General features: G+C 40.8%; 1 protein-coding gene across 2 annotated transcripts in view; it reads right to left on the minus strand.

Annotated features, from left to right (window-relative positions):
• Positions 1 to 3,646: 3,646 nt before the first annotated feature.
• Positions 3,647 to 16,400, minus strand: part of SLC30A10 (solute carrier family 30 member 10) — a 52,022-nt gene continuing 39,268 nt past the window's right edge. The window contains exons 3-4 of one of the 2 annotated variants that reach the window (XM_032137098.2): positions 14,203 to 14,442; positions 3,647 to 9,164 (exon numbers count right to left, since the gene is read on the minus strand). In XM_032137098.2, coding sequence (XP_031992989.1) covers positions 8,665 to 9,164; positions 14,203 to 14,442 — 740 coding nt within the window. In that variant the 3' untranslated portion in view covers positions 3,647 to 8,664. The remainder of the gene's footprint in view (positions 9,165 to 14,202; positions 14,443 to 16,400) is intronic. The other variant, XM_032137099.2, reaches the window with a different exon arrangement.

Below are 16,400 nucleotides of genomic sequence, written 5' to 3' on the forward strand. Positions count from 1 at the left end.
AGTGATCCACCCGCCTTGGCCTCTCAAAGTACTAGGATCACAGGCATGAGCCACTGCACCCAGCCAATAGTGCAATTTTTAACAATGGAAAGTAAATGCTATAAAACATTCTCAATCATCACGCCTTCCAAAACAGTCAACAGCTTTTTTTTCTGAATGCTTTTGGGCATCAGATGACATCTGCAGACTCGTGGTCTTCTTTTGGTCCCAGTTTTCTGAGGCAGATAGGAGACCTGGTTGTTATCAGCACCACTGCAAGCCTCTATCGACCTTAGCCACTGGGACAATTTGCTCCCCCACCTTCACCTCGTCCCCACCCAGCCCTGTGGTTATAAATCCCATGCAAATTTACCCTCGCATCTTCAAGCCTAAAAGAATCGTGCAATGTGCCAAATATTTTGGCTCTATATTGGAGTTCATTATTACGTCACAGCCACATATGTGACCATGTGGTGAAAATATGAGATAAAGGAAAATCCACCCTCTTTTTTGCCTCACGCAAGATGAGAGAGGCCACGGCTCTGCTTACGCTCACAGGATATGTCGATATCAGAGTGGGCTCTGGAATCAGGACACTAGTCAAGGAAGGTCACAGTTGGTCAGCCACAGGAAGTCAGCTTTGGGGCAAAATGACACACTCACATAGAAAAGGAAGTCAGCCAGAAAGAGAAACCAGAAAAGAAATAACTTGGTAAATGTAATGTAAAAATCAAAAATTAAAAAAAAAAAAAGAAAAAAGTCTTTTGGCATAGAAGAAACAGACTACTCTATAATACTCTCTCCCCGGCTCATACAAAACTCGATTCACTAGCCTACAGAGAAAAAGCATCCTTGCACCCTCTCACATTCTAACTTCCTTAGGTATCTTTGTGCTCTGCTTGTCTGCTGAAGAAGATAAACCCTGGGGGGTGCTGGGGTGAGAAGGAAACCACAGTGACAGGCTGGGGGAGTTTGTCCCTCCTCCTGGAGCAGAGGGAAGCAAGAGGGTTGACAAGAGGAAGTTTAGGGGTGGCTGGGAACTGGCCAAGAGGCTCCTGCAACAGTACAGGCTGAGGTGATACAGCTGAACCTGAGGAACAGGCAGGAACGGAAAGGAGGCGCTGACATGAGTGGTACTTTGCGGGGAGCATTAGTTGAGCATAATGATGAGTTAGACATAGGATAAGAGTAAAGGCAGCATTAAACATGGCTGCAAGGTTTGAGCTGGTTTGTAGGGATAAGCCAGGGGGTAGGGGGGAATCTGGGCCAGCATGCTCCCACTGAAAGGAACAGAGAAGAGTCAAGGAAAGCTGATTTTAAAATTAGGATAGGCCGGGCACGGTGTCTCACGCCTGTGATCACAACACTTTGGGAGGCCGAGGTGGGTGGATCACCTGAGATCAGGAGTTCAAGACCATCGGGCCAACATGGTGAAACCCTGTCTCTACTAAAAATACAAAAAACTTAGCCTGGCATGGTGGCCTGTCCCTGTAGTCCCAACTACTTGGGAGGCTGAGGCAGGAGAATGGCTTGAACCTGGGAGGTGAAAGTTGCAGTGAGCCAAGATTGGGCCACTGCACTGCAGCCTGGGAACAGAGCCACATTTGATTGGCCAAAACTCAGTGACTGGCGCAAGTGTGGGCTACAATCTGGTTCCACTTCCACTAGCTATAGTTCATGATTTACAGAGAAATCTTTAGGCCGAAGTTAAATATGTAAGAAGGTAGCTTTAGGCTAAACTTGACTTAACAACAGTGAGTCCTTCACTGATGGAGCTCAGCATCCTGGGCAGGACTGGAGATGCTAGTGGCTCAGTGCATGTCAGGTGAAACACTCTGTACAGAGCAACATAGAGCAGCTGAGGAAGATTTTTGGAGAAAATTGTCTTCTGAAAATATTCTATTCTTGGCATTTCCCCAATTTGCCCTCTCATACTCCTCCCACCAAAGCTTTAAGGGCAATTGCCTAAAGAATTAAAACTAAGGTCTCAATTCGGAAGGTCCTTTCCCTCTTTCTCCACTCGCTGAACCACTCCAAGGCTGATTTCAAATGCCAGCTCTTCTGTGAAGCTGTCCTTGACTCTTCATTCTTTCCTCTTCACTTTCACCCATGTTGCTTATCCTACCATTTAGTGCTGTTTAGCATTGATGTTTAATTAATTGACAAAATGGAGTTACCTAGACGGCAGGAGGCAGGATAAGAACAGGAAAAATATAAATGCCAGATTGAAAGTGTAAAAGAATAAGATCCATTGACATTTAAATCTGTTCTCATATGCATCGTCTCCTTTAATTCCTACAACCCTGTGGTAGGTACCACAGGTTTTCATCATTAGCCTCATTATAAATAACAAAACTGAAGCTCAATGAAGTTATAGAATTTGTTCAAAGCCTGTAACTACTAACACCAAGAGTTGAAATTTTCCTTCATTCTTGTGTTTGTTTCATTCATTCATTCATTCAGTAAATATTTATGGAGCTACCACTATGTGCCAGGTACTGTTCCAAGTACTGTGATTGGGGCTGAAGAAAATAGTGGTGGATTATATAAAGCCTTATCTAGTGAGGGAGACTGAAAATAAGTAAAAGCATAACTTAATGTTACAACATAAGAGTGGTATGAAAAAAATATTCTGCAGGGTAGGAGACAGAGGGTAGGTGGGATTCTCTGTGGAATAGAGAGTCTGTACTCTAACTCCTGGGTTCAGTTCTCTACTTCATGCTACAGACTCTTATTGTTGAAAGAAACTGATGGTCATGAAATGTTGTGTAGCCCCCTTTTATTGCAGAGGCTACCCAGGGGTTGGAATGTGCACATTTGAGCACCAGAACGCATCCAGCACAAGGTTATCTCAGCAATCACAGCCTATACATAGCTGCCCTTAAACTCCCACTAAGTTGCACGGCCTTACTTAACTTCACATGTGGACTATAAACTCCTTGAAGACAAGAATCACTTGCACACACTTTGCAATAAGTGTATGCTGATAAATCAATTAATTGATAAAAGCAATTGAAAAAACTGGAAGACTGTTCCTCTAATCCAATATTTATAAAGATTACAGTCAACCCATTGGAGAGATTTCAAATCCAGAGACCCTCTCCAAAATAAGCCAGGCCTCTCTGTCTTCCCTGAATCCAAACAGATTTCCCTTCTACACGAAGCCTACTGAGCCAAATCGGTCAGAGCCCAGGGCCAAATCGGTCTTTCTAGAAAACCAAATCAGGGCGGGGCGTGGTGGCTCATGCCTGTAATCCCAGCACTTTGGGAGTCTGAGGAGGGTGGATCACTTGAGGTCAGGAGTTCAAGACCAGCCAGCCAACATGGTGAAACCCTGTCTCTACTAAAAATAAAAAGTTAGCCGGGCATGGTGGCGGGCACCTGTAATCCCAGCTACTCAGGAGGCTTAGGCAGGAGAATCACTTGAATCTGGGAGGTGGAGGTGGCAGTAAGCCCAGATGGTGCCACTGCACTCCAGCCTGGGTGATAGAAGAAGGGGTGTGAAGGAGACTAGCAAAACAGAAAAACAGAAATAAGCCCAAATTATTAAAACCAATCCAAGGAGTTACTGAATAATAAACTTACCAGGGTAAATGACAAAGACAAAATGAGTTCTGCTACTTGAGTTATTTGTTTAATTGCTACAGACATATCTCAGTCATGTTTCTATTTTTTAAAAAAATTTTATTTACAGCACCATTGAACATCTTTGAAAGATATGCTCATGTACATACATTACTGGGGGATTCACATGCAATTATTGAGTTATTTAAACCTTATGTCTTAGAGTTTTGACAGTTCTCTCAAATGTGAGGATTGCAACTCTAGCAAAATTGCCTGTGAGGACAGGAGGAGAATTTTAAGCAACAAAACTCCACAATACTGTAACATAACCTCAGATCTCCAGGAAGAGGTCACTCTCCCTTGAAAATCATCCTTTCTGGATTGTTCTCATTAGAGTGCAGAGTAGGTTCAGTGTCTGGCATGGCTTTGTACTAAGAGGTGACAGTTGATCATCTAGCAAACATTCAAGAAAGTTACATGTAAACGAAAAGGTACGAAATAAAACACATGAAAAGAGAAGCACCAGAAAATGACTCGTCTGCATAATCTAAACTCCAGATGGGTAAGAACACACAGACTACATTGAGGATTATCGTTCAATGCAATTTCCACTTGAGAAACTAAATTCCTGGTTTGACAACCTCATTTCTACCTGTGGCTATTCGAGGGTAAATAAGCTAAGAAGCACAAATACGCGACACTTTATCAGGTGCATGACATCTATAGAGCAGGCATGCAGTCCGTGATCATTCATCCAAATTCAAAATTCAAATCAGGTCATGTTTCCTCATTTTTTCTACATCAGTTTTTTTTTTTTTTTTTTTGCAGTCTTTTACTACAGGAATATGAAGATATATTTAAAAGCCGAATACTTTAAAATCAGGAAATGTATTTTGCTCTCTTGAAGAAAATAGATATGATTTGGCAAAGGATAAAATTAGCCATAAATGATAAAGATTTTTTTAACATCTGAACTTGTCATTAGCACTAAGATGAGCTGCTTACCAGGAACTAAGAAGAAGAAACATCAAGTTTAAAATTGATCATTTTAAATATGAAGGAGATTTAAACATCTTAACCCCATGAATCAATTGTGCTGATAACTATCCAGTCTCATTTGATAGTGGGCTCATCAAATTGAGGATATTCAGGAGTTAAAGAGATCATCAGCACAGAAGAGTGAGACCAAATGCTTTTTCTTCATTTCATTTACTGTTATAATGACTGATATGCATAAAGGGATTTATAAGGGCTTTTCATTTCAAATTACATTTTTCTTTAAATATCCAAAGTTCCTATGTGGAAACAACTGCAATTTTTATGGATAGGCTGGTCTTGCCTTTAAAAATATGTTTTTAAAGAGCAAATTCTGCAGAATTAATTATTAAAAAGACTATGGGACTTTGGAAAGGCTTTCATTAACATTGTCCCTAAACTACCCTTAGTTCTACCCAGTGGCTCAGAACTTGGGGCAATTTTTTTTTTCCCAGGTTATATGTGGCAATGTCTGGAGACATTGGTTGTCACAACTTGGGGGGACAGTACCGGCATTTATGAATAGAGGTCGGGGTGCTGCTAAACGTCCTACAATACACATCCCACACATCAGGAGCAAGAACACATCCAATTCAAAATGTCAATAGTGCCAAGACTGAGAACCCCTGGAGTAAGCCTCACAAAAGCTCTTACGACCTCACAGGGCAGCTGTCTTATTGTAATCCCAAATCTACCTCAGTGATTTCCTTGACATTCAAAACACCTCTTTCTACTGAACTTTAGAGTTCTTGATTTACCACCACTGGAATTTGCTCCGCCAATGGCAAAAAAAAAAAAAAAAGAACTAAATATGGAGAATATTCTTAATTCTTCCTCAAATAATGTCTCCCTACTTTATTGATATTTTATCAAGAAGTTAGAGAGTAATTTTATTTTCTGTCAACAATGGAGCCTGTGGGTATTCATAATGGCCCAATATCATGAAAAAAATTAATTATATTTTCAAAAACAATGTTGAGAGTCAGAAAATGAAGCAGACATAGTATTTCCTATGGCCAATGCTAAAATAACGTGGAAAGGACTGTTTCTATAGAAACAGAAGTGCAGTAGGGCCGTGTAGAAGGCCAGGTTAGCACACAGGACAACTGGTCCCTGACCTGACACAGAAAATATGCCGTAGACTTTAAAAATTATGGCAGTTCTGGCCGGGCGCAGTGGCTCATGCCTGTAATCCCGGCACTTTGGGAGGCCGAGGTGGGCGGATCACGAGGTCAGGAGATTGAGACCATCCTGGCTAACATGGTGAAACCCCGTCTCTACTAAAAATACAAAAAATTAGCTGGGTGTGGTGGCGGGCACCTGTAGTCCCAGCTACTTGGGAGGCTGAGGCAGGAGAATGGCGTGAACCCAGGAGGCAGAGCTTGCAGTGAGCCGAGACAGCACCACTGCACTCTAGCCTGGGCGACAGAGCAAGACTCCGTCTCAAAAAAACAAACAAACAAACAAAAAAAACAAAAACAAAAACAAAAAATTATGTCAGTTCTTTAAAAAAAGGCGGGGGGGAGGGGATTTTCTGTAAATAACCTAAGTATACATGAGCACCAAACTGAGTGCCAGTGTTTTTCTAATCTTAAAGGAAAACAGTGGTGTTTTAAATCTATTTATCAGCTGCTACTGCCACCAAGCAGGGCTGATTTAAAGGGAAAAAGAAAACTCTTGTATTTCCTTGGGACAATTAAAAGGCAAGACAATTAAAGAGAGAGTGAAACCCAAGTGAAAATAGCATACAGCAGGCATCACAGTGCCACAGGTGGCAAATGCAAGCCACTCAACCCAATACAAAATTATTGCACTTAGCATGATTGGACATTATTAAATGCAGTCAGCCAAACTGTCTTAAAAAGGTATTATTTCACATTGACTGCAGGCCATAATCTGGTGTAACTGTCTATCAAGATACTTTTCTGAAGTTAGGTTTAATTACAGTGGAATTAAGTGCCTTTTCTTACCCAGAAAAATATTTTAGAGATTAAAGAACAGTGTTTAAATGCAAACTAATATCCATTCCTTCAGCCAGCTGCACAAAAACTGTGAAATTATAATTTTCCCTTTTAATAAAGGCAGAATGATGTGAAATCAAATTAGACCTTCAGATTTGGAAGTCAGAGAAAAATTTCTTTTTTGGCTCTAAGGAATTTCAACCAATGTTTATGTAGGAGAATCTGGCCCACTGATCTCCATGCTGAGTTTCTTAAGAGGATCCACTGTTTTGTGTGAGTACATGCCACACTTTTAATACTAAAAATAGAAATTCTTACTTATTAACCCCTTTGAGCTTATAAAGTGCATATAACCTAGCCCAATAAGCTCCTAGAAATAAAAATATTTTTAGGCATTTTTCTATTTACCTACTTCACAGCCAATTTAAACTCAGATAAGACATTTTCAAGGAATAAAGAATTTCCTGGCCAGGTGCAGTGGCTCATGCCTGTTCTCCCAGTGCTTTGGGAGGCCAAGGCAGGAGAATCACTTGAGGCTAGGAGTTCAAGGCCAGCCTGGGCAACATAGCGAGACCCTGTCTCCACAAAAAAGAAAAAAATAATAATTTCCTATCCTACGGATTATAGCTGCTTATTTATTTTAGCCTTCAAATTTAGGACGAAGATAAATTGTTTAAATATGATGTTTGTTCTAAAAAATTGTGGATGCTGCCTTCATTATCAACCCAGCACCTCTGATAAATCCTGTGCAGATTCTAAACAGGACTTTACATACTAAGAGATGGTTATTTTCCGACAATCTTGCAGTCTACCAGAGATGATACTAGTTGTCTAGGGAGGCACCTCCCATTTTCTCATACCTGTGAGACTGTTCTGATTTAAATACTGATGTCTGAGCAATGTGTTAAATACATGACAGATGCTTCTCTACTACCAACATAGTTTGGTTATGGGTCTGAATCCGATTATAAAAATTTTATTTGAACTTGGTAATATGGATCAGAGACAGGAAAGAAAATTTTAAGTTCCTCAAAAATACATTAAAGGCAGCAATTAAGCTAATTCTCATTTCTCCCTTGGACATCAACTTTTCCATTGAGTTACTAGTTGACAACTATAATAAATACTTTAAATATGTCTAATTAAAGAGAAGGCAGTCTAGCTTATTTATTTCGCAAGAATTAACACTCAGAGTTATGCATTCTGCTAGCCCAGGAATACCCTTTTCTGGTAAATGCTGCATAGATCAATGCAATTGTATGAAAGAAAAGTCAAAGGAAATTTGGAAAAATAAGTAAATCATTATCAAAGCACTAAATGAAAACAGCTCCAACTATACTGACTCTAAAAGACAGTATATGAGTATTTGTGTCATACTTAAGGAAGCTGAAATATTCCCTCACTTCCATGTGAAAAAAAAGTATTATATATTTAAGCATTTGAAACATTCTATAGCTGCAGTTCAGTTCACAGCAGAAAGCAAACATTAGTTTTCTCTCACCTCACAAAATGTAGAGATGGCCAAAGCCCTCCTACTAACCTTTACCTCCTCTAGAATGTTCTGAGAATATTTTCTACCTTAATTGTTGTTCATTTTATATTTATTCAAAAATGAATCAAAGAAAAAAGATATTTCTTCAGTGCCAGAAATACTTAACTTGCCTGTTTTATGATCGTTAAGGGGATTGGGAAAAATACAGCTATTGTGGTACTTTAGTTTTTCCAATGTATTTAAGCTATGATCTCACCTGAGCATTAGCTAGAAGTTCTAATCAATTTAGAAACAAGAACTTCTTTGAACACTGTATCCACAGCTATTGAGCCTCAGTCCCAGACTTCAATTGTCCCTGATATATACACTAGTGCAGTTTGCTTTAGAAAATGCATGTTCAAGCTGAAACAGTCAAAGAGCAGCATGAGACACCCAGGGGAATGGAAAGGAGTTAGTTACATAAAAATTCACAGACACGTTTAACTAAAATTCCAAACAGCCAACCCCTAGTGAACACAGAGCATGCACACTGCAAGTCTGGTCTGAGCCTGCAACCCAGAAAGCTCTTTTTGTGAGCCAAGCTGGTGGTTCCAAAGTGCCTCGTCTATACGGTCTGATTATGTGGGCACCAGATTAAAAATGCGTGCTGTTGACATAACATTGGTCCTCCTGAGTTTTGTTAAGAGTTTGTCCGTGGTCACTCAGATAGCCATCCAAAGACACTTCAATAGCCACTTCTCTTGCATCTCTTCTACTGAGGCCATCACTTCCATATGTGTCTAGACAGGGCCCACCATTGTGCTCAGCACAGCCATTGACGTGGGCCAGAGGCAGTGCCCCGGGGGGACAACACAGCTGCTTAGCACAGCCCTTGGAGATGCAGGGTGAGTTGCAGAGCAACAGTAAGTCCTTCTGCTCCGGGGGTTCCTTCAAGTCCACATTTTCAAACTGGATGGTCACATTGTGGATTCCCGCACCGTGGAAGATTTCTCGAATTTTTGTGCTGGCATCTTGATATCCCCTGTCCTTAGGATACTTGATGTGCAGGGTGGCAATAATCTTTCCACTTACAAGTTCCCAGATGTGCACTTCATGTACACTGCTAATTCCAGGCACAGCAGAGAGTTTACTCACTGTAACAGAGAAGAGCAAACAAAAGCCAAGGTGAGAGCTGCATTTGAAACATGGAACTACAGGAGGGATATGGTCCCGTTAGGCATTCTCACCAAAATGGCTGCATACTTACTAAGAACAGCAGGAAGAAATTAGTTCTACCTCTATGGGTACATTTGCCCTTAACCTTCTTTCTCCACACATTGTTAGCCCACACAAAGTCATTTAAGAAAATAAGTCTAACAACGACAAGAAAAAGGCCCCCAGGGTTGCTGAGTATACAAGGGAATGGACACTTGAATGAACTTCCCATAGTAGTATAAAGTGCAATGCCTTTTCTTAAAAGGGATGATTTGGCAACATGGATCAAAAAAATCTTTACTAGCAATTCTAGTACTAAAAGTTTAACCTAAAAGAAATAACCAAATATGTATGTACAAGAATAGTTTGGACAATGCTCCTTGTATTCATTAAAAAGATGGAACCAACAAGGAAATAGTTAAACCAATTATGTAATGGAATAGGATACAGTTGTTTAAAAGTAAGTTGCATATTTAAGGATATGAGAAAATGTACATAAGGTATTTTTAAGTGAAAAAGCAAATTGCTAAACTGTGTATATGGTATGATCTTTCTTTTTACACTGCATATAGAAGAAAATATTAACAGTGGTAGTTTCCACGGTCAAATTATGAAAGATTTCTTTTTTTTTTTTTTTTAAAACAAGAAAAAACAAGTTTACTTCGTAATAATGATGCATGGTAGAAAAACAAGTACTAGTGATATTGTAAACTATTAAGTCTTTTTGGAAAGCAGTTTGGCAATGCCTACCAAAAGCTATAAAGTACTCTTACACTTTCATCAATTCAATTTCAGTTCTAGGACTCTATCTTAATAAAACAATGTGAATATTGCAGAATTAACAAACACAAAGATATTCCTGAAAGCATGTTTTCAAAACAGTCAACAATTATGTTTAGCTGATGTGATTATGCTCCATTTCTGTGTATAAGCACCACACTTGTTCTGATTAGGTGAATTTCAGTAATATATGAAAACATATTACATATAGTAATATACGAAAACATATTACATATAGTAATATACGAAAACATATTACATATAGTAATATACGAAAACATATTACATATAGTAATATACGAAAACATATTACATATAGTAATATACGAAAACATATTACATATAGTAATATACGAAAACATATTACATATAGAAATATATGGTAACATATATAGTGATATATAGTAAATATATACATATAGTAATATATGGAAATATATGAGAATATTTAAATGAAATTCAAGATTCTGGCTTGTAGAGTTTCTGCTGAGAGATCAGCTGTTAGTCTGATGGGCTTCCCTTTGTGGGTAACCCGACCTTTCTCTCTGGCTGCCCTTAACATTTTTTCCTTCATTTCAACTTTGGTGAATCTGACAATTATGTGTCTTGGAGTTGCCCTTCTCGAGGAGTATCTTTGTGGCGTTCTCTGTATTTCCTGAATCTGAATGCTGGCCTGCCTTGCTAGATTGGGGAAGTTCTCCTGGATAATATCTTGCAGAGTGTTTTCCAACTTGGTTCCATTCTCCCCATCATTTTCAGGTACACCAATCAGACGTAGGTTTGGTCTTTTCACATAGTCCCAAATTTCTCGGAGGCTTTGTTCATTTCTTTTTATTCTTTTTTCTCTAAACTTCCCTTCTCTCTTCATTTCATTCATTTCATCTTCCATCAGCGATACCCTTTCTTCCAGTTGATCGCATCTGCTACTGAGGCTTCTGCAATCTTCGCGTAGTTCTCGAAACTTGGCTTTCAGCTCCATCAGCTCCTTTAAGCCCTTCTCTCCATTGGTTATTCTAGTTATCCATTCTTCTAATATTTTTTCAAAGTTTTTAACTTCTTTGCTATTGTTTTGAATTTCCTCTCGTAGCTCAGAGTAGTTTGATCGTCTGAAGCCTTCTTCTCTCAACTCATCAAAGTCATCCTCCATCCAGCTTTGTTCCGTTGCTGGTGAGGAACTGCGTTCCTTTGGAGGAGGAGAGGTGCTCTGTTTTTTAGAGTTTGCAGTTTTTTTGTTCTGTTTTTTCCCCATCTTTGTGGTTTTATCTACTTTTGGTCTTTGATGATGGTGATGTACAGATGGGTTTTTGGTGTGGATGTCCTTTCTGTTTGTTAGTTTTCCTTCTACCAGACAGGACCCTCAGCTGCAGGTCTGTTGGAGTTTACTAGAGGTCCACTCCAGTCCCTGTTTGGCTGGGTGTCAGCAGCGGTGGCTGCAGAACAGCGGATTTTCGTGAGACCACAAATTCAGCTGTCTGATAGTTCGTCTGAAAGTTTTGTCTCAGAGGAGTACCCGGTTGAATGAGGTGTCAGTCTGTCCCTACTGGGGGGGTGCCTCCCAGTTAGGCTGCTCAGGGGTGAGGGACCCACTTTAGGAGGCAGTCTGTCCGTTCTCAGATCTCCAGCTGCGTGCTGGGAGAACCACTACTCTCTTCAAAGCTGTCAGTCAGACAGGGACGTTTAAGTCTGTGGAGGTTCTTGCTGAGTTTTTGTTTGTCTGTGCCCTGCCCCCAGAGGTGGAGCCTATAGAGGCAGGCAGGCCTCCTTGAGCTGTGGTGGGCTCCACCCAGTTGGAGCTTCCTGGCTGCTTTGTTTACCTAAGCAAGCCTGGGCAATGGCGGGCGCCCCTCCCCCAGCCTCGCTGCCGCCTTGCAGCTTGATCTCAGACTGCTGTGCTAGCAATCAGCGAGACTCCGTGGGCACAGGACCCTCCGAGCCAGGTGCGGGACACAATCTCCTAGTGTGCCGTTTTCCAGGCCCGTTGGAAAAGCGCAGTATTGGGGTGGGACTGACCCGATATTCCAGGTGCCGTCTGTTTCCCCTTTCTTTGACTAGGAAAGGGAACTCCCTGACCCCTTGCGCTTCCCGAGTGAGGTAATGCCTCGCCCTGCTTCGGCTCGCGCACAGTGCGCTTCACCGACTGTCCTGCACCCACTGTTAGGCACTCCCTAGTGAGATGAAACCGGTACCTCAAGCAGAAATGCAGAAATCATCCGTCTTCTGTGTCGCTGGGGCTGGGAGCTGGAGACCGGAGCTGTTCCTATTCGGCCATCTTGGCTCCACCCTCCTCGAAAGATTTCTATTTTCTCATTTAGGCTCCTCTGTATTTTCTTTTTTTTTATTATTATACTTTCGGTTTTAGGGTACATGTGCACAATGTGTAGGTTTGTTACATATGTATCCATGTGCCATGTTGGTGTGCTGCACCCATTAACTCGTCATTTAGCATTAGGTATATCTCCTAATGCTGTCCCTCTCCCCTCCCCCCACCCCACAACAGTCCCTGGAGTGTGATGTTCCCCTTGCTGTGTCCATGTGTTCTCACTGTTCAATTCCCACCTATGAGTGAGAACATGCGGTGTTTGGTTTTTTGTCCTAGGCTCCTCTGTATTTTCTATACTTTCCAAAATGAGTATGTATTTAGAGAGATGGTGTTCAATACTGATTTGAGCAAAGGCTCTGCAGTCAGCTAGTTTGAATCCTAGTTTAGACATTTACTAACTGCATAAGGTTAGGCAATTACCTAACCTCTCTGTGCCTCAGTTTCCTTATCTGTATAATAGAAATGATAATAGTACCTTTTTGTATTATTTTAAGGATTAAAATGCATTATGATGAGTAAAGCACTAAGAACACTTACATTTCTAGCATGTAGTAAATGCTATGAAAATATTGCTATTGTTATTACTATCTTGCGGGGGGTTTTTTTTGTTTTTTTTTAGAGACAGAATCTTGCCCTGTCTCCCAGGCTGGAGTTCAGTGGCATATTTATGGCTCTCTACAGCCTCAAACTCCAGGGCTCCAGTGATCCTCCCACCTCAGCCTACTGAGTAGCTGGGATCACAGGCACACACTACAACCTTTACTTTTTTATTTATTTATAAAAAATAAATTTTTTATTTTTCTAAAAATGAGGTCTCACTATGTTGCCCAGGCTGGTCTTGAACTCCTGGCCTTATGCAATCCTTCCACTTCAGCCTCCCAAAGTGGTGAGATTACAGGCATGAGTCACAAAAAGTAGCCCTCTATTTTTAAAAATATCTGTTTTTAAATATATTACTTTACTAAAAACATATCCAGTATATATCACAAATTTCTTTGTATATGTTTATCTTATTTCCTCAATTGGGAAACGAACTAGCTCCTGGGAAGGCAAAGGCAATGCCGTATGTCTGCTCTTCTGTCTCCTTCCCTCTCCCACCACCTGCTCTGCCTGCAGCTCTGGGCAGTGTTGTGAGAGACACAGTGACTTGCATGCCCACATTAACTAGAAAGCAGGGTCTAGAATATGAATGATTCGTGTTTTTGGAATAAGGAGAATAAAATGAAGTTCTTGGCAGAAATGGCCTTATTTGAATTAAAATAAATCTTTGACATGAAAGTAAGTAGCCCAGGAACAGGTATTATCCAAGCATTGCATTCTTTTCTTTTTTTCCTGTTTTTTTTTTTTTTTTTTTTTTTGAGTCAGAGTCTCGCTCTGTCACCCAGGCTGGAGTGCAGTGGTGCAATCTTGGCTCCCTGCAACTTCCGCCTCCTGGGTTCAAGCGATTCTCCTGCCTCAGCCTCCCGAGTAGTTGGGATTACAGGTGCGTGCTACCACGCCCGGCTAATTTTTTGTATTTTTAGTAGAGACAGGGTTTCACCATGTTGGTCAGGCTGGTCTTGAACTCCTGACCTCAGATGACTCACCCGCCTCGGCCTCCCAGAGTGCCAGGATTACAGGCGTGAGCCACCGCGCCCAGACCGAGTATTGCATTCTCAAAAATTTGCAGTTGAGTCAGAGAATCACGGATTGCAAAGGACCTTTGGTACTTGGAGCTGAGTCATCTTAACAGGCTATAAAACATATGATGACATCTCTACCACCTGGTGATTTAAGGTGTTTCAGAATACATAACTCAAACACTGCTCTTGAATAATGCTTGTCCTTTGGCCTGAATAAATTGAGAGTGGTTCTGGATCAAAATTCAGTCTACTTACTCAGCTCTTCCATGTTGACTCCTTTTGGGACCATCTGTAGCAGAATGGCAGCAGTCTCCTTGATGAGCGGGAAGGCAGATGACAAAATGATGATGACCATGAGGACAGTCAGGCTGGGGTCAATGTAACACTGCCAGTTACACGGGTCCTCACTCTTCAGGGGAAGCACATAGAATATGACGGCCGTGATGACCACAACCACGGACCCCAGGGCATCTCCCATCACATGCAAAAGTACACCTGCCGGGAAGAAAGAAAGACTACTGCCACGTGACACTCACTGACTTGGATTTCCAGGTATATGAATATCTGTTACCATTTGGAGTTTTTTTGGTTTTTGTTTTGGTTAGAACAGTAGGATGAATCAAAATAATGACAACTACTTCTTAGGAAACAAAACCCCAGGCCACCATCTCAGGACTCAGAGTACCTTGGAAGAGCAACAGCCTAGGAAGATTCTGACCTGCAGGAAGAGTGACTGTGCCGTCTCACTGGGCCACATCGCTACCACTCACCACCCATCAAAGGGCACCAAGCTGGCAAACAGATTTCTTTTTCTTTCAGACAAGCATCTGTGCTTTACATTGTTTTAAACATGTTTAAGGGGAGAGAGAACAAGTTGTATTAAGAGTGTTTAAAACAAATTGTCTTTCTTCTACCTTGATCCACTTTCCCCTTTCCCTGTAAGCATTTACCTACTTTGCATTTAGTCTGTGGTCATTTAAATGGCATTTGGTTTAAGAGGTGCCCAAGAACAGGGACTCTGGCAAAATTTCCATTGCATAAAGAGCCATTTATCACAATAAAATAAAATTAAAATTCTACAGATAATACTAAAAATTGTGAGTGCCTTTAATTAAGGGAATTGTTTCTAAAGATACTGATTATGATATAGAACACATGCATTCCTCAGCAAAGATTTGAGTGCCCAATTGTTAGCCAAAGACTAAATCGGGATTTACTAAGTAAAGTAGGTAAGAATTTGGTCAGAAAAATTATAAAATATATACACAAAGTTTTGGGTTTTGGTTTTGGGGGATTCTGTTTGTTTTTTACAAAAAGCAACATCAGAATCTTGCAATTCAAAGTATAGTTTGCAAACTAGCAGCATCAGCATCACCTAGGAGCTTGTTAGAAATGATGCATCTCAGGACCCACCTCAGATCTGTAGAATCTGGACCTGCATTTTAAAAAGATGCCCAGATGAGGCTGGGCGCGGTGCCTCACTCCTGTAATCCCAGCACTTTGGGAGGCCAAGGCAGGTAGATCATCTGAAGTCAGGAGTTCAAGACCAGCCTGGCCAATATGGTGAAACCCTATTTCTACTAAAGATACAAAAAATTAGCTGGGCATTGTGGGGGCATCTGTAATCCCAGCTACTCAGGAGGCTGAGGCAGGAGAATCGCTTGAACCCAGGAGGCGGAGGTTGCAATGAGCCGAGATAGTGCCATTGTACTCCAGCCTGGGCAACAAGAGTGAAACTCTGTCTCAAAAAAAAAAAAAAAATGCCCAGATGATTGGAATGCACATACAAGTTTCCAAAGCACTGCTCTAGAAGAAAGCATATATATTAAGAAAGGTCTGCTTTGTCTCTCCATGTATTCCACAGACTTATGCAGTAGAATTAATAATAATCCAAATTACTAACAACTTACTCATAGCTAAGTCTAAACAGTCTCATTTGGAAGGTGCTTTAATTGAGCTAATTCCTCCTCTTGGCAACAACTCCACAATTCTAAATAACATCATAGGTAAAATGGCATGTGAACACTAAATGTAATTTGAGGCAATTGCCTCAAATTTTCCCCAAAAAAATACAAGAATAAAAAGAATTCCCATATTTCCTTTTGGCTAAGTGTTTACTTACGATAATAAGATCTTGATTCAATATATACATTAACATTCCCATTTTCTAAGGCTGTGCTCCTTTCTCCCAACACCACACCCGCAAAGGAGCTTTTAACTTCCCAGTCCCTGTCCTGAACCACTGAAGGGAAACTCAAAAATTATTTATTCCTCTACAAGGAGCTAAGAATCGAAGATTTAACTTGCTTCCGGACAGTACAAAATGCTACCATAAAAATATGAAAGCCTAATATTTCCTATACACATGTGATGTCATGTTTACTGCGTGAGACAGTCTGTTATTCTCTGATTGTCTCATACATGTTAGGTCCATTTCCTCCGTAAGTAACATG

Source organism: Hylobates moloch, unplaced genomic scaffold (genome assembly GCF_009828535.3).
Source record: "Hylobates moloch isolate HMO894 unplaced genomic scaffold, HMol_V3 SCAFFOLD_18, whole genome shotgun sequence".
Classification (NCBI taxonomy): domain Eukaryota; kingdom Metazoa; phylum Chordata; class Mammalia; order Primates; family Hylobatidae; genus Hylobates; species Hylobates moloch.